This window comes from Meriones unguiculatus, chromosome 9 (assembly GCF_030254825.1).
Source record: "Meriones unguiculatus strain TT.TT164.6M chromosome 9, Bangor_MerUng_6.1, whole genome shotgun sequence".
NCBI classification, from domain to species: Eukaryota; Metazoa; Chordata; class Mammalia; order Rodentia; family Muridae; genus Meriones; species Meriones unguiculatus.
In genome coordinates this window covers 34,537,349-34,564,664 of record NC_083357.1, presented here as the reverse complement: position 1 = coordinate 34,564,664, position 27,316 = coordinate 34,537,349, and the positions used below count along the sequence as shown (strand labels likewise).

The 27,316-nt window shown below is 38.1% G+C and overlaps 1 protein-coding gene across 1 annotated transcript in view; it reads right to left on the bottom strand.

The window, feature by feature from the left end:
* The window catches only part of LOC132656584 (zinc finger protein 385B-like), a 71,708-nt gene that overhangs the window by 25,236 nt on the left and 19,156 nt on the right, over nucleotides 1–27,316 (bottom strand). Inside the window, exon 2 of the mRNA XM_060391716.1 lies at nucleotides 5,199–5,420. Within this exon, the coding sequence (XP_060247699.1) occupies nucleotides 5,199–5,420 (222 nt within the window). The remainder of the gene's footprint in view (nucleotides 1–5,198; nucleotides 5,421–27,316) is intronic.

Genomic DNA, 27,316 nt, shown 5'->3' with positions numbered 1-27,316 from the left:
CCTAGACGCTACAAAGAGATAAAATGATGGAGAAATGGAAGAGAAAAATAAGCAGAAATATGTGGGCACAATTAAGAGAGGCAGAACCAGACACTTGAGGAAGTGAGGAATGTGAATAGTTGGTAATGCCACCAAAAGCCATTGTAAGGTCCTGGCCTGTGCTTCCACTGAGGGTCATGTGTGTCTATGTCCCTGAAGCAGGGAGGTTCTGTTAGCACCAAAGACCAGATGGATGTCCCCATACTGGGCTGGTATCTGGTGCCATCTGTATGCCCAAAGGCTCTTAAGAACTAGTCCTACTACATGCCTGGGCATCTGTATTGAGGAAGAGATGCCCCAGATGGCATGAGAGAAGGGGAGCTGACTCTGCCCTTTTTCTGGCTGCAGTACTCAGGACAGCGGCACCACATGTCACTTAGGAAGCATACTAGAACTGTCCTTGGTTACAGGAGTTGCCAGTGAGCTAGACCTGAGTGTGTGAGCATGGGAGAGCTGGCCCTGCCACTCTTTGGGGTACAGTGTCATGGATAAGGAAGACTCCCTGCCCCCTCAACCCTTGCAACAAGGGGTACATGGAAGATCTGGACCTGGGTTCATGAGAGAAAGAGAGCTGGCCCTGCCTCTCATCAGCTGCAGCACTCAGAACAGGTCCTGCACCTAACCTGGGAAGCACAGTAGAACTGACCTTGGTGGCAGGACCATGGGTAAGCTGGCACTGAAGGCGTGTGCATGTGAGAGCTTGTCCACCTACTTGTCTGCAGTGTGGTGCTGTGGGTAAAAGAGAGATGCCCTTCTTTACCCTTGTCCCTTACCACCTATGGTAGGCGAGAGAGTTGGCCTTGGGGTCATGACAGTGGGATACCTGGCCTTGTCACCAGCTGCAACCCTCTAGAGATTAGACGCTACACATTGCCTAGGCAGAACAGTGGAGGTGGCCCTTGTTGTGGGTTTGGAGGTGAGCCAGCCAGAGGCTATGTGAGTGAGAGAGCTGGCCCACACCTTCACCTGCTATACCACACAGGAGAGCAGGCCTTGTTCCTCACCTGGGCAGCACAGTAGAGCTGGCCCTGCAGCTATGGGTATTGTGTGAGCTGTGGGTATTGTGTGGGTATTGTGGGTATTGTATGAATACAATACCCTTAGGTATTGTATTCCCTAAGGGAATGAGAATAGGAGAGCTGGCATCTTGTGGGCTGCAGCATTGGATGAGCTAGCTGAGGCAGCATTGGAGAAAATACCTGGAGGTTTCTGTGTGGGAGATTGGCAAGCTGACCAGCTCAGATAACACCTAAGCCCATATCCAGAGCTTTGAGTGGGCCCATCCCAGTATCTACTACATTGATGAATGGCTAGAGTGTATGAAGGAGCTGGTCCTACATATGTAAAACTACAGGGTCTCCATGGTATAGGGCAACAACAGGATATTAGAGAGGAGTCACAGTAAGTTCCAGTTTTGGTAGAATAGCAGAAGCCAGAGGCCTCAAACAGACCGATGACTCATTGCAAAGAACATTTGCAAGCAAAGATGTGTGGACAAAAGTGTTTACGGTGGGACATATTGTGGCACACTATAGCTTCCACAATGGGATTTTTTTTCTTTTTGGGGGGGTCATTGCAAGGGTGGAAGGCAGGTACAAGTGTATGGGGAGATGAGTGGGATTTGGATGCATAATGTGAAATTCACAAAAAAACAATAAAAAGTTGTAAAAAAATGTACAAGACTGGGGCTTCAGACATGGCTCTGCAGCTAAGAAAGTGCTTACATATGACCAGAACTCAGTTCCCAGGGCCTACAGAGAGCACCTCTAAACACTTGTAACTGCAGTTCTAGGGGACTCAACACTCTTTTTACCTATCTGTGGGCACTCAACACATACACACACACACACACACACACACACACACACACACACCATGTGATAATGTTAAAATAAGTAGTTTTAAAAAGTAGGTGTAGTAGTCAAGGATACACATGAATCCTTATTTTTAGGATGGCGTCTCTATAGCAAACAAGTAACCCTTAACAGATATGTAAGTGTTATAGCATGCCCTTTTCTTATTCCCAGCAAGCCTGAAAGTCAGATTTTTATAGTTGGAGATATGGGAGTATATATAAAATATGTTTCAACATTAATGTACAACAATAACTCATCTGTGAAGTTTGTATAAAAGACTTGGGCTCTCTTTCCTTAGAGAAAGTTTTATGGTTGTCTGGTACAACCTAGCATCCAATGTGGAAGTGTTGTGGGAAAACACAGGATCATCATAGTTTTCATTTAAATACATATAAACTATTGGACCATGAAAACATCTACTAAGATGAGAAGAATCTTTTTGAGGGAAAGAGGCCACCATGGAGGCAATGGGTATCACGTGATTCTGACCGAATGGTATTCTGACATAAAGAAACCATGGTACAGTGAAATCAGTGTTTATGACTTAACAAAGAGGACTTGTTCTCAAGCATGGGAGACTAGGAAAGTGAAAGTATTCTGACTGGAAGTATGGTGAGTACAGGTCATGGTGTAATTGTGAACATCCACAGACCATGCAACAACAGAAGCAAATCTAATGCAGAGTGTGGATCTGAGTGAAGACTGAGTCACTGGAACAGGAGGGAAGAGAACAGATCAGAATGCTCCATTTTCTGTGCAATTTTGCCATGTAACAAAATCTACTTTTAAAAGTATATATGCAGAGGTGGAGTAAGGCTGAGTGTGTCCAAGTATCTGTGTGTGTGTTCACATGGATGTGGAAGCCAGAGGCTGGTGTTCACCTACTATCCTCACATTGGAGAGAGGATCCTTTTCTTAACAGGGAACTTTCATTGGGCTAGACTGGCTGGCCAGCAAACTGCAGGGATATAGTTCTCTTTGCATCCAAACTCTGGAGCTGCAGACACCTGTCACCATGTCCAGATTTTTAAGTAGGTCCTGGGGATTTCAAGCTAAGTTTTTCATGTTTATACAATGAAAACTTTACTGGATGAGCCATCTCCTCAGTCTCTAAATAATATATTTGAAAGAAAACCTAGGAGAGCTTGTTGTGTCAAGCCTTTGTCAGACATCTATGGAGAAGTATCAGTTTGCTATATAAGAAACAGTTTAGGAACTGATCAGCAAAATTGGGACAAGAGGCCAGGGGAAAGTAAGGTGAAACAAAAACATAGCAGAGAGGTCTAGGTAATTGTTTTTTTGTTTTGTTTTGTTTTCTGACTGAGAGCACTTGGAAGAACCTAAGGTATCTCTATTCTATGAAATTAGGGTTTTAATTGAATCAATTTTTCTTCCCTACATCTCCTGCATGCAAACAGAGTTGTTCTTCAAAACCTCTGCAAAGTAAGCTAAATCTTGATTATGATTTGCATCATGGAGTCCAGCAGACACTGTATTTTCTTTCTTTTATTATGAGGACATCCCAGTCACTGAAATCTAAAACATACTGAAAGCTTCTTATAACCTACTCCTTCAGAACAAACATGTTTTATGGGCCAGAGTCCCTACCAATTTAAAATTAATAACAAAAAGTATTTTAGTGTTTTTTGTCCTACATCATTACACCACTCTGTTAATTCTTGTATTTACAATATACATCCACTTCCAATTTCCCCAAAAATAGACCCAGCCCAAATTAAGGCCATTTTTGCCACATTTTAATATAGAATGGTGCACACACTGCAGCCTTGAAATGTTCTTCAAATCCCCAAGACTTGGATATGATTCTTGCTGCTCTCATAGTCATGTTCACTTTACTTTGAAGTGTAATTTCAGACCAAATGAGGGTAAATTATCTCTCTGAGGGATCCAATGAATCATGGTTGTTTTCAGTGACCTGCACAGTAACCTAAAATGCCTTCAACAGCAATTGCCTTAACAGAAAGCCCACTGATACTTTGCTGAACAGTATATTGATTAAGCTATTTGGATGATTATAATAGAGTTTCAATTTTTCTCCATTCTCCTAGAAGTAATTTCTCCATTTCAACTGAGAAAAGCATAATACTTGTCAATATGATATTTTGGGAGACAGTAGACCCAAAAAGTGCAGATATTTATGTGAAAATGAGATGCTTTTGTTACTCGTTTGAATCAGTAACAAATGTCTGTCGCCCAGCACATGAGTCAATCAACACAATCACTAATCTTTGCATCTACAAAAGAAAAGTACTTGTTATCATGCGAGCTAGGTGGGAGGAAAGGAGAAACAAAATCACACACATAAAGCCTTTAGCTCAAACTAATCCATGTAAGGGCACTGGTATGATTATTTTAAAATATCGAAAATGAGGAAATGTATTCATGAGTTTGTAGTTTGAATATCTATGGCCACTGTGGCAAGATTTAGTTCATGTCTAAAGGAGGCATGCTGCTACTTTTGTTATTTCTACTGTATCATCTGCTATTTCCCCTAAAGAAATCTAATTGTAAAGGAGGAGACATAAATCACTGCAGCCCATGCCATCCCCTCAAGTAATACTTAAGACCACCTTGAATCTGTAATTTAGGGGAAAGTGAGTTGATCAAAGTACCTTCTCAGCAAATGTCCACCTATTTCTCCTACTTCTCCTTATTTGCTAATTGCCTCACATCTGTTTTTCCAAAGCATTAATTTTTTAGAACTGTGTTTTCATACAACCAACACCTACTTTAAAACAACAGTGCCAAATGATCAACAAATTATTCATTTTACTACGAACTCCAACAGCCGATTGTTGAAATAAATACCCCTCTGAGAAGAAATATACAAACCCAAGTCATTTACAGTCATACCAACAAGCATGATACTACGCACCTGCCATCCCAAACACTCAAAATCCCATTTTCACATGCACCCTGAAAGAATGTCTGTTTGTATCTATATCAAAAACAAATATCAAAAACTCCATTGTTATATACACCAGGAAAGAAGATCTATTTGTAAATCTATCTAGAAAACATCAAGTAAACATCAAGAAACTCCTATTAACATTTTTCAAATTCTAAAAATGTCCTGGTAGTCACAGTATATTATAGACACAATATGCAGCATTTCTTCTCTTACAAGGATAAATAGTTCAGCTTAAGGAACTGCTAATCAAGATTCTAAATAATTGTCTCTAGTTTTAAAGAAGAGACTCGTCTTTTCTCCATCTTCATATCTGCAGGCACACACCTGAAACTTACCGTGTAAAACTGAGCATATACTTGAATGAAGCTTACCACTGTTGTTCTGCAGTGTTCCACTGGTGAGCTGTTTCAGTCTCTTCTGGTGAGATTTGCCATGGTAGTGAATTTGTGCTTGCGCAGCTGAGTTCAGCTGAATGTTACACACACTGCACAAGGTGAAGTTCGATTGCCTCTTTTCCCGTCCTGGTTTCTCCCCAAGCTCATCAGGCAATAATAATTCAGCTTCACTCTCCCCATCTTGTGCACTTGTGAAATCTGGAGAAAGGGTTAGGCAAGAAGATGAAGATTTCTAGATCCCTAATGTTTGTTGAACTAGGTATCAAATAAAGAAGGCTCTAGTAACTTGAGAATTAATTTCCCCATATTAGTAGGTTGTATTTCTAATTCCCAAGTGGTGGAAAAGGTTGTGATCCTAGTAGAATACATACAGCAATTATTTGATTTTTGTTGTGTCAAGGTAGAAAGCATTTGATCACCCTGACAATGGAAGAGATATTTTCAGTTTTCCAATCCTATAGCTGAGAAAGCTAAATGGTGGTTAAATAACTTGCTTAACATCATACAAATAATTAGTGAGACACAGTCAGAATAAGCATGTATTTTATGTATAAGCAAGCATTTTATTAGCCAGTCTTTTCATTATATTCTTTAGTATGCACAAATGTATTAGGTACTTTTCTTTGAATTAAGTGAAATAAAAGTTTCTTCATTTCATCCAGGCCTGATGCATAAGTTCTCAACCACTGAGTAGACTAAGACAAAGGATAGGAAGTTCAAGGTCAACCGGACAACCTATTAAGAGTCTCTCTCTCTCTCTCTCTCTCCCTCTCTCTCTCTCTCTCTGTCTCTCAGAAAGTTAAAAAAAGGCTGGAGACATTCAGTGGCAGATCTGCTTGATGTTCTTGATGCCTAGAATTAAATCCCTACCTCTAGTTCCAACTTTCTTTTCAATCTTTAGGTTTTCAAATTCATTACCATTAAATGAAAGCAACTTACAACTAAATGAACACATCCTGTGCACACAAATTTGTTAAAGCTGTATTGGCACTCAGCATTCTATATACTAGCACTGAAGTACAAAAAGATGCACTAAACATCCAAAATGGAATCAGGCTCATAACTTTATAACCACAGTATAATGCTGACCACAGCACCTTATATTTACTCTTCATTTCCAAGTCATTTGAAGTTTTTCTGTGTTCTTGTTACAAAGACCTCAGCAGAACAATCCTCATCTATCTATGTCTTTACATGTTATTTGTTCATATTTTTCAATGAGTCCAGTTATGGTCTTAAAAATACTGGTAGTGACAGCAGCCATTGATTGTCCTTATCAATCACTCTGACATGTTTATGTCCTTGTTTTGTTTTGTAACCCATCAATATTAACCATTGTAATTGTGCATTTGAAGTTATCCATTGGAGCCTGGCAAGACTATCAGAGGGTACAACTAAGGACTCGAGTTTCCCCTCCACCACAATCTAGTCAAAATTCCAAGGTAAACATTATGAGCCTGTGAACTCTTCCTTTTCCTGGGATGATAAGTTAATAGGAATGGCCTTTATGGACCTAGAACAGGTAATTAGAGTTAATATGAGATGATGATTACAATATTTGTATGAAGCCTAGCTAATGGCGTTTTATAGTTTATGTCCCTATCTTCCAACTTTTACATACCTTCCTCTTCCACACTGTTTTCTGAGCCTTAGAGGAGGTGGTATAAATGAGTGCATCATAGACAATCATGTATCTACATTCACTACAGTTAATTTTAAGGGTTGGCTCCCCTGATTAAGGCTGGGAGATGCTTTTGTCTTTTGTTATAGTGAAGGTATTTAGAGAAGAATTTCAACCTATACCTATATTGTTCCATGAATCAACCTCCTTCTGCCCTATACCTCAAGTGGATAATCACAGGCACTGGTTCCCCCCACCTAGCATGGGGTCAGTTTTGAATCCATTCAGAAAGCAGTCAATTATTCCAGAGCAGTCAAGCCACCATATCCTGCTTTACAAGTTGGTTTCTTTATAATTTCTTTATACCAATTACTCCTCTCACTACCCTGACCTCCCCCATATTCTCAGCACCCATCATCACCTAAATATTTACATCAACACTGTCCCTTTACTCTCTTTCTTTCTATTTGTACTATCCCTACTTTTAAAATGTAATACTGTCTGATGTTCCCTTCCTTGCTTACTAGCTTGCACAGTTACTCCATGTTAGATATGCAATACTAGAGTCAAAACTAGGATCATCATATGAGAGAGAACCTGTAGTGTTTGCATTTTAGTGGTTGTGTTACCCCAATCACAGTAATATTTCTCAGTTCCATCCATATCCCTTACAATTTCAGTTTATTTTTCCTTAAACCAAAAAAATAATAATTCCGTTTTCTTTGTTATTTAATTTTTTATATATTTATTTATTGCAATTTATTCACTTTTATCCCATTGTAGCCCCTTCCATTGTCTTCTCCCAGTCATACTCATCATCCCTCTTCTACCCCTATGCTCTTTCCCTAGTCCCCTTATAGGGGAGGACCTCTTTCCATTCTGTCTGACCCTACAGTGTCAAATCTCCATCAAGGCTGGCTGCATCATCTTCCCCTGTGGCCTGAGAAGGATGCACTGCCCCCTGGGGGAGGTGATCAAAGAGCCAGCCACTGAATTCATGTCAGAAAACAAAACAAAACAAAATAAAACAAAACGAAACAAAACAACTATGTATGTCTTACTAGGGAACCCACTTAGAAACTGAGCGCTCAATGGGCATCCTTTGAACAGGGGTCTACGTCCTCTCCATGTACCATCCTTAGTTGGAGTATCAGTCTCTGAAGGCCCCCCTGGACCCTGATATTTTGACTCTGTCATTCTCCTTGTCGTGATCCTGATTCCTCCAGGTCTTTCTGTTTCCCCCTTCTTCCATAAGGATTCCAGCACTCAACCCAATGTTTAGCTATGAGTCTCAGTATTTTCTTTGATACTCTGGTGGATTAAGTCTTTCAGAGGACTCCTGTGGAAGGCTTCTGTCTTGTTCCTTGTCTTCTCCTACTTCCGATGTCTATCCTGTTTGCCCTGCTGAAAGAGGATTAACTAGACAAGGAACAGGACAGAAGCCATCCACAAAGGACCTCTGAAACACTCTACTCAATTTTCCATTTTCTGTAGGTACCATATCTTCATTATCTATGCATGATTCAACAAAGATTTAGCCTGCTTCCATTTTCTACAATTTTTAGGGCAGCAATGACTGGGATATGTAGGCATTCTGCACTCCAGCTTTCATTCTATACTTATTAAGGTGTGTTAACTATGTAATTTTAAATTATTTTTTGAAATAAAAATATAATAACATTTCCCTTTTCTTCCTCGAACTCCTCCCATTTATCCACCTTATTCTCTTTCTCAAATACATTTTCCTAATTCTGTGATCTATATATTTTGAAACATATAAATATCACCTGATCTGTTCACATAATGTTGTGTGTGTGTGTGTGTGTGTGTGTGTGTGTGTGTATTATTTGGGGGATGACCTTTTGGTATTGCATAACCATTTTTGGGTGGGATCCACCTTTTCAAAGAAGACTGTTTCTCCCTCTGTAAGCATTTCTTAGTTTCTGTAGTTCTTTGTCTAGGATTTGGCTTCACATGATCATTCCCTTATTAAAAAGGATACATTGTTTACTTTTTACTTAGAGAATCACATTAAACAATATTTATGATGTAATTGAAAGGGTCACATAAAAAAGCATTAATTATGGCATTATTTTAGTGAAAACCTCAATACAAACATTAGCTTTTCTTTTATAAATAATTTAGATATTTATCCATTTTATATGTAGAACACATAAAAAGTTATTTTTCATTGATTTAAAAATTTCAGCTTTGTTGTCTTAAATATTATTAACTAATAAAAATGACTAAATAAATCACAAATTGATATTATTAAAAATCTATTGAAAAGAGAATGGGACCAGGGCATAGTGACTCACTTCTGCAGTCCTACACTATATAATCAGAAGTTTTGTTACTTGCTTTATTCTGGGGAGAAAAATCTTGTGAGGAAGGGACAGCAATGTCAGCAATCTGAGAGGGCTTGCCCTTTTAAAATATTTCCCTTGATAGATTCAATGTGAATGAATATTAAAAAAAATAGTGATAAGTATTTTTGAAGACCCAATTCTACAACTGCAATAGTTTTTATTTTTGAAAAAACCATTTAAGATGGCTTTAACATTAGTAAAATTGTGTATAAATCATAAAGGGGTATCCATCAAGGAAAGTGAGCATCTATCAAGAAAACTTCATTGATGCTATGAAGGTAGGCCTTTGCATATCAATAGTGAAACTTCCAGTGGCATCAGCCTCACCACTGCAGTATCAAGCCTCTCTTTGCAACAACTCAGAAAAGACTGAAGAGCCTCTCAATGGCTGAAAACCAGCTGGAGGGATGGCAGAGAATCCTCAAAGCAGACAAGTCAGATCCAGTCAAATCTCACAAAACTGAAATGATGCAAACAAATGTTTTAAAGTCTTGTCCTTATGCTCCTCCTGGTGAACAAAATTAGAAATTAATGTTGATTAAGTTCCTCTTTATATTAGGATGTACAGATGTATAAGTGACCTCTAAACATAGATATTTATGTTTGTCTATGCACTAAATGCACAGCAAAAAAACAAACAACTTTACTAGTGAATTCCCAAATTTTAGAATAATTTTTTAAAAATCATACTTTATCTGAGATGCATAACATGTACATCCCATTTGTGGCATTTTATTTTTGTTGTTATTACAATATCCCACTAGTGTTCATGTCTTCCTACTACAATAGTAAACTTGCCACAATGCTGTAACACACCAGCGCAGATCAGGCCTTGTTCTCAGCTCAGTCCCCACTAGAGTGCACTGCACATTAAAAATTAAAACTACAGTATTCAGAAATTCCCAAACACAAGGCCTGCAGTTAGCATTACTCTAGGTTTATTAATAACTAATAAATAACATACGTATGAAATGTCATTCACTGCCACTGGTATAGATATATTCATATATACACAGGGCATGCCTAATGATATATAAGCTCATCAGAATACAGCTTGAAAAAATCAGGCATAAAGAGAAAGCCACAGAACAGCAGATGATTGGTGTCATTCCTCAAGAATCAATATAACATTCTTATTATGTAGCAGCTATTGTTTTTAATATTTTCTTTACAATCATAGCCCTTTGAAACTTCAGGAGTAAAACATTTCAATGAGATATATCTTACTTTCATGATGAGAAACATTATCAGAGATTACATAAAGTAAATCAAGGGAAATAAGTTATATTTCACTTATAGATTACATCTCATTCCATCCAATGAAGCAAAAACTTCCGTATGTCATCACAGGTCTCAGACTTCACTGGGTGAGGAAACTCTCACTGAATATTCAAGAACTCACCAACAAAATGACACTCGTTAATTTTTTAAAAGGAGGGGAAACTCTCAACTAGAATCTATATTCAAGAACAGCTGAGGTCAAATCTTAAATTGCAACATAATTAGTGATATACTATGAAGTTTAAAGTACTATAAAGCTATAAAATTTTTTGAGCAATGTACAATTCCTCCCATATTCTGTCCCAGTGCAGTCCTCTTCTGGAACCACTTACACTCTCAAGGCTCCTTTGGGAAAGCAAGAGCCCTGCCTGTGCCACACACAACAGAAAGGCCACATTGTAAGACTTCTTTTTGAGACTCAGGCCACACATTTTCAAAAGCCCCTTAAAAGTAGTAAAACCTTTTCTGCTGAAACCACAAGCTCTATCTCTGTGCTTTCAGCCATATCTCCCCCTGTTTATATTTAAAAGAGCTTACATAAAACTCAAGAAAGACCTGTTCCCAAAACTTTCTGTAGACTAAGTAGATAGAACTCTGTGTGGTAAAAGGGATAGTAAAGGTGACTTCTAAGTGGTTGTCTTGTCCTTATGTTGATTAAGTTCCTCTTTATATTAGGATGTATAGATGTATAAATGACCTCTAAACATAGATATTTATGTTTGTATATAAACATAAGGAGGGATACAAAGTGAATAAACTGTAATTAAAAATAAAAGACAAAAGAAATAAAATGCAAAAAAACAAAAAGAAAGAGAAAGAAAGAAGGAAGGAAAGAAATAGGATTATTGCTGTGAAGAGACACCATGACCACAGCAACTCTTTCTTTTTTAATTTATTTATTTATTCACTTTACATCCGATCAAAGAGCCCTCTCTCCTTTAATCCCTGCCTTACCCTCCCACCCTCTTCCTTCTTTCCCTATTCTCTTCAGAAATCAGGAAACTCCACCATCTGCCTCAGCACATGCAGATAACAATATGGTGTTGTGCATGCAGGCATGTTCCTGGAGAAAGAGTTGAGAGTTCTACATCTTGATCAAAAGGCTGCAGAAAGGTACTGTGTGCATCATCCTGACAGTGACATACTTCCTCAAGCAAGGCCACACCTACAGTAACAAGGTCACACCTCCTAATAGTGCCACTCCCTATGGGCCTAATGAGAGCCAACTACATTTTAACTACCACAGGGGGAAAAGGGATGGCAGACTACAGCAAACCAACTAGTTAATTTATTTTAATTCAAGCATTCACTCCTATATTACTTTAACCAGTTGGGATATTAGCACATAAGTCCTGTCGTACCAGGAATTTGAGAAAAGATTAGCCATAGAGATTATATTGTTTTGTGATTGATGACTTTCAAAACCTGTGTGTTAAGAAAGAGCCATTCAGTTCAGTGTCCAAGTGGGTTCCATAGTAATGGGAACAGGGACTGTCTCTGACATGAATTTATTGGCCTGCTCTTTGATCACCTCTCTCTGAGGGAAGAGCAGCCTTACCAGGTCACAGAGGAAGAAAATGCAGCCACTCCTGATGAGACCTGATAGACTAGGATCAGAAGGAAGGAGAAGAACACCACCCCTATCAGTGGACTTGGGGAGGGGCATGAGTGGAGAAGGGGGAGGGAGGGTGGAATTGGGAGGAAAGAAGGGAGGGAGCCAAAGGAGGGATACAAAGTGAATAAACTGTAATTAAAAATAAAAGAAAAAAGAAATAAAATGCAAAAAACAAAAAGAAAGAGAAAGAAAGAAGGAAGGAAGGAAAGAAAGAAAGAAAGAAGAAAGAAAAGAAAAGAAAAGAAAAGAAAAGAAAAGAAAAGAAAAGAAAAGAAAAGAAAAGAAAAGAAAAGAAAAGAAAAAAGTCATTGTGTTTACTGTGACTCAGCCCTTGGCTAGGACACTTAGCACTGTATGATTGCTTTCCATTTACTGTAATTGATGGTTCTGCTTTCTCATCTCCATACACTGGACTGAAAATCTGTAATGTTCTTCGGTCCATTGATTCTACTCTTTGAAATTGTATATTCCTGCTTTGATGATTCCAGCTTTTGTGAGTATTTTCTTTGATATAGACTTTCTCGGGACACTGCCTGCACCTTTACTCCATAGCAAGTTTAATAAATGAAATTAAGTGTTCTTAGTTGGATGTCTCCTGTTCTATTTTTCTTGCCTTAACCTTAGAAGAGTGACCAGGCTCTATTCATGATTCATAAAATCTTCACAGTGTTTGAGGTGTAATGTACACCATACCAAATATGCCTTTCCTGAGAAGTTTAATTCTCACCGTGCTGAGCATCTTCTAGCATAGCTTCTGTGAATCTGATTGTGTGGGAAGCCTACACTCTACGCTCCACTCTCCTGGAATATAAGCACAAAGTAAAAAGCTGTTTCTGTCAGAGAACCAGGAAGGTGATGGAGCACCATCTGTGACAGTACAAGTGAGACTGTGTCAAATAGACTGCAATGCTCATTTTGTGTGAGGACACTGTATTCTGCTAGCTTTGAAGAAAGAAGCTGCTAAGTTCTAAGATTTCCCATAGAGAGGACCATGAGGCAAAGTGTATACAGTCAACTTCCAGTCAGGCACATATGAGGCCATAATAAGTAACTGAAAGGTAGAAGCAGCCACAAGAGTGAAAGTGTGTCCCTTTCTAAAGCCAGGTGAAGTTACAGTAAAGAAGACCCAGCTACAAGACATATGAGTTCTGGATCCTCAAAGTGGTGGACAATCACCATCACATTCTTAAGCCATAATAACAACTGACCCAACTAACTGCTTTACATAACTGTTTTTTTAGAAAGATTGAATTGAACTGAAATTCTCAAGAAAATGTTCTTAACAAAAAAAATTACAAACCACAAAAAGTTTTTCTTAAGCTGTGTGGTTTAAACACTCCAGCAGAGTCTCTCTCACTGACTTTGAATAAAACAGGATGCAAAATGAGTCATTTTTCTTCAGAATCTTTATTCAACCAAGATCTAGGCAGGCATTACTAATCAAACATGACAACCTTTCCTTCAGATGCTGGGTTTGGCTTTACCTGCTCAAGATATCATGTATGATGAGATTCAAGGATTGCTCAGATGTGACCAGAGTGCACAGGGAAAGAATTTGTTTCTCAGTGGGGCATGTGTTCAGCCCTTTGGGAGGCTTGGGCCAGAGGCCCCACATGCAGCATGGAACAGCCCTTGCTGCAGCTTGAGCTCCTCATCCTGCTGAGGGAAGGGGAAATAGTGCAGGCCATGGCACTGCCCACTGCCTATCAGCATGAAAGTCATGCCTAGTGATCTGGTGAAGATTCTGGCACCAAGAGCAGGAAGGTGTGCAATAGCCTGGGTATCTTAGAAACCAGTCACCAGCTGCAGGTTCACCCTGACTCTAGGCAACAATAAAATACAGGTCTCAGTGATAGCCCAGTATTCATGGTGCTCAGAAACCAAAAATCTTGAAACAGACCATTGCCTCATTGTAATAAGTACTTTGCATGTAAAGCTGTTTGGGTAAAAAAATGCTGTATGACACACAACAGTTTATAATGCTACTTTGATGAATGAATGTGCAATAGAGAGGTGGGAAAAGGGTGGCTGATGGTGGTGGAATCAGAGAATTAAGCAGCAGGGGCAGCAGGTATGGAACACAGTTACAGTGGACAGGACAGCATGCCAATTCAGAGTGGGGTCAACAAGGTACTATTCTGTCACACAGGGTCTGTCCCCTAATGTACTGTCCCTGCATTGAGCAAAACAAAGATGTCTGAAATGAACAATGGTTCATATTTTGGATTAAGCCCCACTGAAAGACCTCCATGTTTCGTGCTGCCACAGGAAGCCATTTTGAGGCCCATGGTCCTTGTTGCCAGAGACCTTATGGATGCCTGTGGTCTGTGTCCCAACCAAAGGCCAAGTTTGGTATCCATGATCCATGCTTGCCACCAGAGGACATGTAGATATATGTGGTACGTGTTGCTGCCAGATGCCATGCTGATATCTGTGGTCTGTGCTGCTGCTTGAGACCATGTTGATATCTGTGATCTGATCCATGTTACTACCAGAGGACATATGGATGTCTATAGCCTGGGCTGTCCCCTGAGGCCATGCTGATGTCCAAGGTCTGTGCTGCTGTTGATGTCAAAGGTCTGTGCTGCAGCCAGAGGACATGTTGATATCTGTGATCTATTTTGCCACCGGGACACATGTAGAAGTCCATGTTCTGTGTTGCTGCTAGATACCATATGGGTGTCTGTGGTCTGTGTTGCTACCAGAAACCATTAGAAATCCATGATGCATGCTGCCACTGGATGTTACAGGCAGGAAAGTTTGTTTCTTTGTTTGTTTGTTACTTTGTTTGTTTGTTTCTTTCTTTCAGATTTATTTATTTATTATGTATACTGTGGTCTGTCTGCATGTATGCTTGCAGGCCAGAGCGGACAGCAGATCTCATGATATATAATTATAACCCATCATGTCTTTGCTGGGAATTGAACTCAGGACCTCTAGAAGAGCAGCCAGTGCTCTTAACCTCTGAGCCAACTATCCAGGCCCAGGAAAATTTCATTTGCAGTGATGTTGATGACTGGAAACTCATAATTGAGAAATAGAGCTATTGAAGGCTTCAGTGACAACTCTCCCACCCCAAGTAAATAAAAATTGTCTAGACCTGAAGACATTGAAGAGAGTCCTTATAAATTATGGTAAAGATGATAAAATGTACTGTTTTACAGTTGATGTCTTTTGGTTGTGATGGGGTGGGGATGGACTCGGTTACCTTTAAGGGACCAGCCTTGGAAGCTTGAAAGTGCTCTGAAGAGTATATCAGCGACACAAATTGAACTTGGTGCATTCAAGCACAAGTGGAAGTGGGAAGCACAAGGTGCGAGGGTGGACTTGAGAGGAATGAGAATAAAGTGTGATTGGATGCATTATATAAAACTCCCAGAAAATCAATTAAAGTACTGTCTTGGTGAGAAAGGAAGCTCCTGATCACCCATATCAGTCCCAAAGTATACAGAGTGAGGAATGGTGCAAAACGCAAGTTGAGTAAGATTCTGCCCTGATTTCTCCTCATATACACACTGAGTTGAAGTTGTGCACGAACAGATGAGCTAACAAATTTGGGAAGACAGATAATCAATCTGGAATATATGTCCCAGAACCAACTTGTGTTTCAGTCATCAAGGCATGAGCCAGGTTAATGTCAACCCGATGGGCAGAAGTCATCCTTCATCAATAGACTTCAAACTTGTATGGTATAGCCTGTATGTGAGCCCTCATTTGCTGAGTTTAAGATGAGATAGTAAGAATAAGACTACCATGGAGCTTTGAACTAGGCTGATAAAACTTACTATTAGGCAAATGTAACAACCCTCATCCTACCTGCAAGTGGAATCTTAAGACAGCTCTAGTGACAAGGGAGACTGATAGTTCTGATTCATTAGAATTCTGCTTCAACTAGCTTCCCTGTGTCTGGGAGTCTTGAGCACTGACCCAACTTTAGAAATAGGTTCAGTTTGTGACATAATGTCATGACTTTTGTGGTCATAGCTATGACATAGGAGCTAAGAGATGTTGCACCCATGGTAACTCTGCCTTTGAGCTCAGGCTGGATGATGGACATACCTATGCAGGGTAGAAGGAAAAAAGGCCAAATCTGCCAGGCAGATTCCATAGCTTAAAATTAGTATTCCAGGTATATGCAGTGGCTGTCATCACAAGCTGCACTAGGCTGCAGAGGAAGGGCTTTTGCCAACCCTAAGGACACAGAAGTCTCAGCAGTGATCCAGATGTGGATTATTGCCTCAGATCCCACTATAAGGACATGGAAAATATAACTATCAACCCATTCTTCTTCCTGGGCTTTGTCTACTCATCTCTGGGACTTTGTTTTCTTGAATACATTTCTGCACCACCCTCACTGGCCATGTGGTATACACTGTGACTTATCTGGGTAAGCTGAATACCTGCATCCACTCCAGGGCTCACATCCTGGCCCAGTACTTCTGTATCTTTATGGCCCTGCAGATCCTCTGAGAAGTGGCCCAACATCTGGGATGAGAGATAAAGAATCCTCAATTACCACACTGTGGAATGAGATCCATGGAGATTAAACTTGGTGTCTCTAAGAAGGGGGATAAGCTCAGATCCTGAATTCCTGAGGTTCAGGTTTCCTGCCTACCTAGGTACCTGCACCTGAACACTTTCTTTCTCTCTCTGCTGAAACCCTGTATGAGAGAGAGAGAGAGAGAGAGAGAGAGAGAGAGAGAGAGAGAGAGAGAGAGGAGAAGGGAGAGAATAAGCCTCTTGGAATCCTGGATGAAGTGTCCAATTAGAACCCTTTACAGAGGAAGAGAGAGAAAAGGAGAAAGAAAATTACATAGAGTTTGAATGACATAAAAGCACCCTTATGTTCTAGTTAGCTTTAATTGTCACCTTGACAGCCTAGAGCCACATGACAGGGAAGCCTAGAATTATCTAGAAGAACTGCCTAGAGAAATTACCTAGATCAGACTAGCCTGCGGCTAAATTTATGTGGATCATCTGGATTATTAATCAATACAGTTGGTAATTAATTATTAATTATTATAAATAATAAATAATTAATGATGCTACTATGAGCAGCACCATTCCTATGCTGGTACTACTGGCCTACATAAAAAAGCTAAACATGACCAGTGAGAGGGCAGGGGAGTGAGCCAGCCACCAACATTCCTCCATGGTTTTGCTTTGATTTCCTTTCCTGACTTCGCCTCATGGATCTGGACCTGGAAACATAGCGGAATAATTCTTTCTTTCTCTAAGTTACTTTCATTCTTGGAGTTTGTCAAAACAGCAGAAGGAAACTAGAGCAACAGGACAGATAAAACAGAAGAAAGAATCAGTGAGCACTAAGAAAGCCTGTTTTAAAGCTCAAAATAGTAAGAGAAAAAATATAATGGAATGAAGGAAGCTCATAAAACATAGAAATGATAATAAAGTAACAGGAATTCAATGATGGCTTGAGAAGCTCAAAGGGGCTGAAACTTACTCAAATTATTATACAAGGATTCCCAAGTATGGAGCCAAATATTTAGATCAAAGGTCTTCAAAAAAATTCATACAGTTCAAGTGGAACCCACCTTGCAGTTAAGCCCTCACAGGTTAATGGTAAGAGAAGATTCTTGTGTTAGAGAGATAGCTCAGTTGTCAAGAGCACTTGCTGCTCTTGCAGAGGGTGCTAGTTTGATTCACAGAACCTAGATATTGCCTTACAACCACCCAGAGCTATAGGTCCAGGGGAACTGGTGGCATGTTCTGGCCTCTAGACACCAGACATCCTTAGACATAAAAAAGATTTTCAGAGTAAAGGGCATATTCCAATACAAGAGGAAAATAACTAAGAAAGCACATGGGTCCCAGTTTTCCCATTGCATTCTTCTCAGAAGAAAAGTCATAGGCCAATAGAGACTTGCATGGGACTAAAGGAACTGAAGTAGAGATAAAGCATACTGCATCCATCAAAAAAGCTATGCTTTAGAGAAGAAAACAACAATTTTTCAGGAAAACACAACTGAAGATATAAACTTCACCAGATCAGTTTTACAAGAGATGATAAAGTAGGTTCTTCAAACTAAAAAATAGGACATCAATAAGAAAGAAGAAAACATGGGAAGTTATAAATCCCACTGCTAAAGCTGTACATTAAATTCAGAAATTCCAATTACTGTAAGCACAGTTGCATGAAACATATATTTAATATTAAGAATAAAACCAAAACCAAAGCAATAATGATATTGTATGGTTACTCATGGACATAATAAAATGAATAAATGTTAAGAAAAATGAAAACATGAGAACACAAAGATAATTATTTTGTTTCTTTAATATCAAATGACTATATTTATGATCCTATATGTATTACTGTATTATATGTTTCACAACTCAAAAATTTAAATATTAAACTCAGGAATGAAAAAAGTCCATAATTTTGTGTATAGAATATGTTTATTGAGTGTCTAATAATGAATACCGAATAAAGAAAAATTCAATGTAGATTTAATAAGCAAAACTGTATAACTCTCTGTGAATGTTGTGTATTAATTGAAATGAATTTAGCAAATAGTAAGCCTTAGAAACTTTACTACATTTTCATCTTTTTTTCAGCTTGATATTTTGATTTTCAACACTAAATATTTTTATGTTTTTCTTAATACTTTAACAATCTAAAAAAATTATTTTATTTTTAAGCTCAATTTTGCACATTTAGACATATCCTGCCAGTATGTGGGCTTTTTATCAGGTCTGATGTTCTACTAAATTAGAAGATCAGTTTAAGCAGTTATGATCATGAATTCACCATGATTATAATTTATAGAAGCAAGTCTCTTCAAAGTGTTGATCTTAACATATTTAAATAACTGTGAGGTCTCTAGCAAAACCTTCATCCCCATTTTGTTCCTCCATGTTTAAAACCAGGATGGCTAACAGTAGCTTCCTCTGAATACGATCAGCTTCAGTTCTTTATTGGCCTCAGTGAAAGATAGGGTTTATCTTTACAGTAGTATATAAATCTGATTATTATTTTTTAATTTTAGGTTCATATATATTTTTTCAACACCCTTTTCATTTAAATTTCCCTCAATCACAGTGGATTTCAAGACTTTGGCAACTGCAGACTTTGGATACTGAAGATAAGGTTGTGTTTGACAGACACCTCAGAAAGAAATTACTTGAACAATGACTTGATAGTATAGGTCTGTCTGAACATCGAATGAGGGGAAATACTTAATATCTAAGTTTTACAGATTTGTTGTTTCCTATATCCAAAATTTAAATACGTATGGTGGAGCACAGTTGGCAGATTTTGGAAGAGTCTTCTTCTTCTTTTTTTTTTAAGAATATGATACCTGGTTGGTCCATCATGCTCCAGTGGATGGCTGCACATCTATTGAATATACTGGTAGCATTTATTAGAGTCAGTGTGTTATTTAAGAGAGAGACAGAGAGGGAGACAAAAACAGAGAGGGAGAAGTAGAAGGAGGAGAGGGAGATGAAAAAAAGAAATGAAATGGGGAGAAAGACATCTGGAAGAATATAGGATACTTTGGACATGGGAATTAGAAGGAATATAATCAAAATATAATCTATGAAATAGCAAAATAAAAATATTGCATCAAATCATCTTTTTGTCCATTATGATTTAATATTAGAGTTGAAGCATGTTTAAAAAATGCACATTCTTTAAGAAATATTTCAGAAATGATGAAATCAACAGGGAACCTAATAAATACTGAATATTTGTCACATCATCTGTCATCAACCTACCACATCTGTGCTCTCTCTACTTTATCTGTTCCCAAATGCTACTGCTGAAAATGGGAAGTCCATGAACTGTTCAGGAAACAATTTATAGGCCCACAATCATCTATGACAGAAATGGCAAAGAAGAGAACATCTGAGCTAAAGAAGACAGAAGCAACAAAAAGTTCAGATTCAAAGCCCAGATCCTATTTGAGAAAATGATGCTGTTCATGAACACGTGTTTCTGTATCCATTATTTATCTATTTCCATGTACAGAAATTATGGGCATATCAATGTGTTTTTTAAACCAAACACAGTTTTGTTTAAAACAAAGCACATGCTGTGAATATACCAATATGTGTTCTTCTAAATATATTTTTTCTTTATTTATTTATATAATATATTTTGATCAACCAATTCCTCATTCCCTACTCTCTAGTTCCTACTAGTAGCATTCCTCCATATTTCCTTCCCAAATATAGAAACTTGTTTTCTAACCCACTCAGTCAAAGTGTTACCTATATATGCATAGGTACAGACCCACTCAGTGGGTCATGGGCAAACTACCAGAAAATACATTCCAGAAAAATGTTTGTTCTTCTGGAACAGTGAACAATTTCCAGTAGCTCCTCAGCTAGGGGTAGGATTTCCTTAGCCCTTCCTCTATGAATTTGGATATTTTGACTGGTTTGGTCTAGTTCAGATCTTAAGAATGCAGGCAGCTACAGCAACTATGAGTTCATGTAAACAATAGCCCAGTGATAATTGTTCTTTTTTTCTTATCCTGTATGAAAGAATCACTCTTGCAGGATACAGCTATTTATAATTTATCCTATATTGTCTTGGAGAAAGAGAACTTGATGATGATTATTTTCTCAATTTAATTATGTGTTTACCTGATAATTCTCTTATTTTCATAAATACAAAATAAAAGCATATAGTGACATCAAAGAACAGAATTGTAGGAAAATCATGCAGGTCGATTTTAACATATCTATTAACAATTTTTATTAGGTGTTCAAATTGAGTGAGGATGACTAGGACTCTTCTCAGCATTCACAATCTAAAATGTCTCAATTCAATGTGGGTTCTCATTCTGATGGCTTAAGTAAGTTGCCTTAATGTATATTGGAATTAGAAAGTGATGTTTTACCAATAACTTTTAAATGAGAAAGGTTTCTAAATATTTTAAAAACTATTTCTCTCACAGGTCTTTCATCTCTCTTTTAAGCTTTTCTCATGGCATCTAAAAAAATCACAGATACATGTCCTGTATCACAAGATGGGTGTTCCCTATTGCATTATCAAGGGAAAGGCCAGGCTTCAGTCACTGGTCTATATGGAGATATGTAAACCACTGTTGCCTTCACACAACTTAATGTGGAACATATAGGCAGTCTTGTTATACTGATAGAAGCTTTTAGGATCAATAGCAATAACAGACTGATGAGAATTGCTGCCATTGGATAGGTGATGTGCTGAGTTTAAAATCAATGCCTTGTATTGCCAAGCTAGAAAAGGAAATGCCAAAAACCAAACCAAACCAAACAAACAAACAAACAAAAAAACCAACCAACCAAACAAACAAAACAGCTTACTACTAAACTGGGTTAAATATATTCTACTGAATTTTATGTACATGAACATAATTTAAAATTTCCACTCCCAGAAAACAATCACAAATACTTTTGTATCCATTGTTATCTTTTGAGATGTAAATGATAAAATATTTGTCTTTATATGAGTCTCAGTATCTATTTTGAGGTACTGCTGGGTAGCACCTCTCAGAGGACAACTCGGTCTGACTCCTGTCTGCAAGCTTAGCAGAGCATCATTCATAGTATCACTCTCCAATAATGTGGGTCTTTGGTCCAGCCAGGCACTGGTTGAGCATTCCTCAGTCTCTGCCCTATCTGCTCTTTTCCCCTGCATATCTTGTAGGCAGGGTAAATTTTGGGTAAAAGTTTTTGTGGGTATGTTCGTGTTAGTCACCCTTTGCTAAGAGACTAGTCTAGTTAGAGGGTGTCCTCTTCAGTCTCTACAGCCTCTGTTATTAGGAGTCTCTTCATGAGTACCCCTCATATCCTCCCAGGAGTCTATCCTGACTTAGTTCTCCAGCTTGTCCCAGATATAACCCCAACCTCAGTTTCTCATTTCTCTGCAGCACTTATGTTCTCTCTTCCTTTCTCTCCTCAGGTCTGTTCTCCATCCTCTTAACTCTCTGTATCCCCTCTCCTACTTTGTTCCTTTTCTTCAGTCTCTACCTCTGTCTATTCTATTGCCCATTCTGATGGAAAACAATACATCCTACCTTGGATCCTGCATGTTACTTATCTTCTTTGGCTCTGTGTCTCATAATATGCTTATCCTGCACTATATGGCTAAAATCCACTTATAAGTGAATAAATACTGTGTGTATCATTCTAAGTCTGTGTTGCTTCACTCAGGATGTTCCTTTCTAGGTCCCACCATTTGCATGAAAATTTCATTATTTCCTTGCTTTTAATTGCTAAGTAGTATTCCATTGCTTAAATGTGCCACAGTTCATTGATGGACATCTAGGTTGTTTCCAGATTCTGGCTATTGTGAGTAAAGTTATTATGAACAAAGTCAAGCAAAGTAAAGTAAAGCTGTTATGAACAAATTTGACCTTGTTGTCAAATTTTTTTATGAGGCCACAGTCACCCCAATACCCAAGCTACACAAAGACTCCACAAAGGAAAAGAATTACAGGCTAATTTTTCTCATACATATTGAAGCAAAAGTATGCAATAAGATACATGCTAACCAAATCCAAGACCACCTCAGAAAGATTATACACCATGATCAAGTAGTTTTCATCCCAGAGATCCTGAGAGTGTCAACATATGAATATATGTCAATAGAGTTTACCATATAAACAAACTGAAAAAAAACATAATTATCTCATTAGGTGCTGAAATAGCCTTTGACAAAATACAACATCTCTTTATGATAAAAGTCTCAGAGAAATTAAGGACACAAGGAACATATTTAAACATAATAAAGACAATTTACATCAAGCCTATAGCTAGTATCACATTACATAGAGAGAAACTCAAAGCAATTCCACTAAAATCAGCAACAAGACAAGGATGCCTATTATCTATATCTATTAAATACAGCATTCAAACTTATATCTAGAGCAATAAGACAACTGAAGGATATGAAGAGAATACAAACTAGAAAGGAAGAAAGCAAAGTATCTTTATTTCCAGATATATTATAGTATACATAAGTGACCCCCAAATTCTACTGGGGAACTCCGACAGATGATAACCACCTTCAGTTAAATGGCTAGATACAAGATTAACTCAAAAAAATTAGTAGCCTTCCTATATACAAAAAGTACATGGGCAGTAAAATAAATCAGGGAAACAACAACCTTCGCAATAGCCAAAAGTAATGTAAAATATCCTGCTGTAACTCTAACCAAGCATGTAACAGACCTTTATAACAAGAGCTTCAAGTCTTAGAAGAAAGAAATTGAAGGATATCGGAAGATGGACATATCTTCCATGGTGATGAATCAATAGGATTATCATAGTAAAAATGACCACCTAAGTAAAAGTAATCTATAGATTCAATGAAATACCCATCACAATTCCAACACAACTGTTTACAGATTATGAAAGAACAATATTCATCTTCATATAGAAAAACATAAAGCCAAAGATAGCTAAAGCAATCCTGTATAATAAAAGAACTTCTGGAAGCATAACCATCCCTGATTTCAATATATACCATGGTTACACTAATAAAAACCACAGAGTATTGGAATAAAAACAGAGAGATTAATCAATGGAATTAAGTTGAAGACCCACACACCTATGAACACCTGGTTTTTGACAAAGAAATCAGAAGTACACAGTGGAAAAAGGACAGCAACTTCAACAAAGAGTGCTGGTCTACTTAAATTTATGAATGAGGAAGAATGTAAATATAACCATATATACCACCCTGCCCAAACTCAAGTATAAATGAGCTAAACACTTCAATATAAAATCAGATACACTGAACCTGTAGGAAGAAAATGTGGGTAATAGTATTGAGTGCATAGGGACAAAAGAAAACTTCCTTAGTGTGGTCACTAAGATTGACAAATAATAAATAGGATCTCATGAAATTAAAATATTTCTTTAAGGCAAAAGACACTATAAATTGTACTGCCTACAGAATGGAAAAAGATTTTCACCAACTCCACATTTGACATAGGGCTCATTTTCCACAATATGTAAAGAACTCAAAAAACTAGTTGTCAACAAACCAAATAATCCAATTAAAAAAATTGGGTACAATTTGTATCCCCTTGATCTCCTTCAACTGTCTTATTGCTCTACCAAGGACTTCCAGTACTATGTTGAAGAGATATGGAGAGAGTGGGCATCCTTGTCTTGTCCCTGATTTCAGTGGGATTGCTTTAAGTTTTTCTCCGTTCAGTTTGATGTTGGCTATAGGCTTGCTGTATATCGCCTTTACTATGTTTAGATATGTGCCTTGTATCCCTGATCTCTCCAATACTTTGAGCATGAATGAATGTTGGATTTTGTCAAAGGCTTTTTCAGCATCTAGGGAGATTATCATGTGGTTTTTTTCTTTCAGTTTGTTAATATGGTGGATCACATTGATGAATTTCCGTATATTGAACCACCCCTGCATACCTGGGATGAAGCCTACTTGGTCATAGTGGATAAGATCTTTGATGTGTTCTTGTATTCGGTTTGCAAGTATTTTATTAAGTATTTTTGCATCAATGTTCATAAGGGAGATTGGCCGGAAATTCTCTTTCTTTGTTGAGTCTTTGTGAGGTTTAGGTACCAAGGTGACTGTGGCTTCATAGAATGAATTTGGTAGTATTCCTTCTGTTTCTATTTTGTGGAATAGTTTGAAGAGAATTGGTGTTAGCTCTTCTTTGAAGGTCTGGTAGAATTCTGCGCTGAAGTCATCTGGTCCTGGGCTTTTTTTGGATAGGAGACTTTTGATGACCGCTTCTATTTCTTTGGGGGATATAGGACTATTTAGTTGATTTACCTGGTCCTGATTCAGCTTTGGTAAGTCAATCAATCAAGAAAATTTTCCATTTCATTTAGATTTTCAAATTTTGTTGCGTATAGACTTTTGAAGTAAGTCCTAATGATTGTTTGGATTTCCTCAGTGTCTGTAGTGATATCCCCCTTTTCATTTCTGATTTTGTTGATTTGGGTGGTGTCTCTCTGCCTTTTAGTTAGCCTGGTTAAGGGTTTGTTGATCTTGTTGATTTTCTCAAAGAACCAGCTCTTGGTTTCATTGATTCTTTGAATTGTTTTATTTGTTTCCAATTGATTGATTTCAGCCCTGAGTTTGATTATTTCCAGCCGTCTACTCCTTCTTGGTGTGTCTGCTTCTTCTTTTTCTAGGGTTTTTAAGTGAGCCATTAGGGTGCTTGAATGAGCTGTCTCGAATTTCTTCTTGAAGGCACTTAGTGCTATGAACTTTCCTCTTAGCACTGCTTTCATTGTGTCCCACAAGTTCGGGTATGTTGTGTCTTCATTTTCATTGATTTCTAGAAAGACTTTAATTTCTTTCTTTATTTCTTCCCTGACCCAGCTGTCATTTAGTAACAAGTTGTTCAGTTTCCATGTGTGTGTAGGCTTTTTGTTATTTCTGTTATTGTTGAGGTCCAGCTTTATTCCATGGTGATCAGACAAGATACATGGGATTATTTCAATCTTCTTGTATCTGTTGAGGCTTGCTTTGTGACCCACTATATGGTCTATTTTGGAGAAGGTTCCTTGAGGTGCTGAGAAGAAGGTAAATTCTTTTGTGTTTGGGTGTAAAGTTCTGTAAATGTCTGTTAGGTCCATTTGATTCATGACCTCTGTCAGAGACATTGTTTCTTTGTTTAATTTCTGTTTGGTTGACCTGTCCTTTGTTGAGAGTTGGGTGTTGAAGTCTCCCACTATCAATGTGTGGGGATCTATATGTGCTTTAAATTTTATCAATGTTTCTTTCACAAATGTGGGTGCCCTTGTATTTGGGGCATAGATGTTCAGGATTGTGATGTCTTCCTGGTGGAATTTTCCCTTGATGAGTATGAAGTGTCCTTCCCCATCTCTTTTGATTAATTTTGGTTGAAAGTCTATTTTATCAGATATTAGAATGGCTACTCCAGCTTGCTTCTTGGGTCCGTTTGCTTGGAAAGTTGTCTTCCAACCCTTTACCCTCAGGTAATGTCTATCTTTGTGTCTTAGGTGTGTTTCTTGTATGCAACAGATTGCTGGGTTTAGTTTACGTATCCATTCTGTTAATCTGTGTCTTTTTATTGGAGAGTTGAGTCCATTGATGTTGAGAGAGATTAATGACCAGTGGCTGTTAGATCTCTTGATTTTGATGTTGGCTGTGGTCATCAGGTTGTGTGCTTGGTTGCTTTTTGTTTTACTGAAGTGAGGTTATTTATTTCCTGTGTTTTCTTGAATGTAGCTAGCTTTCTTGGGTTGTATTTTCCCTTCCAGTGTCTTCTGTAATGCTGGATTTGTATGTAGGTATTGTTGAAATTTGTTTTTGTCATTGAATATCTTGTTTTCTCCATCTATGAGGACTGAGAGTTTTGCGGGGTATAGTAGCCTTGGCTGACATCTGTGTTCTCTTAGGGTCTGCATGATATCCGTCCAGGCCCTTCTGGCTTTCATAGTCTCTGTTGAAAAGTCAGGTGTGATTCTAATGGGTTTGCCATTATATGTTACTTGGCCTTTTTCCCTTGCAGCTTTTAGTATTTTTTCTTTGTTCTGTATACTTACTGTTTTGATTATTATGTGGCGGGAGGATTTTCTTTTCTGGTCAAATTTGTTGGGTGTTCTGTAGGCCTCATGTATTCTAATTGGGCTCTCCTTTAGCTTGGGGAAATTTTCTTCAATGATTTTGTTGAAAATATTTTCTGGGCCTTGGAGAAGGAAGAAGTCAAATTATCACTTTTTGCAGATGATATGATAGTATACGTGAGTGACCCCAAAAACTCTACCAGGGAACTCCTACAGCTGATAAACACCTTCAGTAAAGTGGCCGGATACAAAATTAACTCAAAAAAAATCAGTAGCCCTCGTGTATACAAAAGACAAAAGGGCTGAGAAAGAAATTAGGGAAACAACACCCTTCACAATAGCCACAAATGACATAAGGTACCTCAGAGTAACCCTAACCAAGGAAGTCAAAGACTTGTATGAAAAAAATTTCAAATCTCTGAAGAAAGAATTAGAAGAAGATATGAGAAGATGGAAAGATCTCCCATGCTCATGGCTTGGCAAGATTAACATAGTAAAAATGGCCATCTTACCAAAAGCAATCTACAGATTCAATGCAATGCCCATCAAATTACCAACACAATTCTTTACAGACCTGGAAAGAAAAATTGTCACCTTCATCTGGAATAACAAGAAACCCAGAATTGCTAAAACAATCCTCTACAATAAAAGATCCTCCGGAGGTATCTCCATCCCT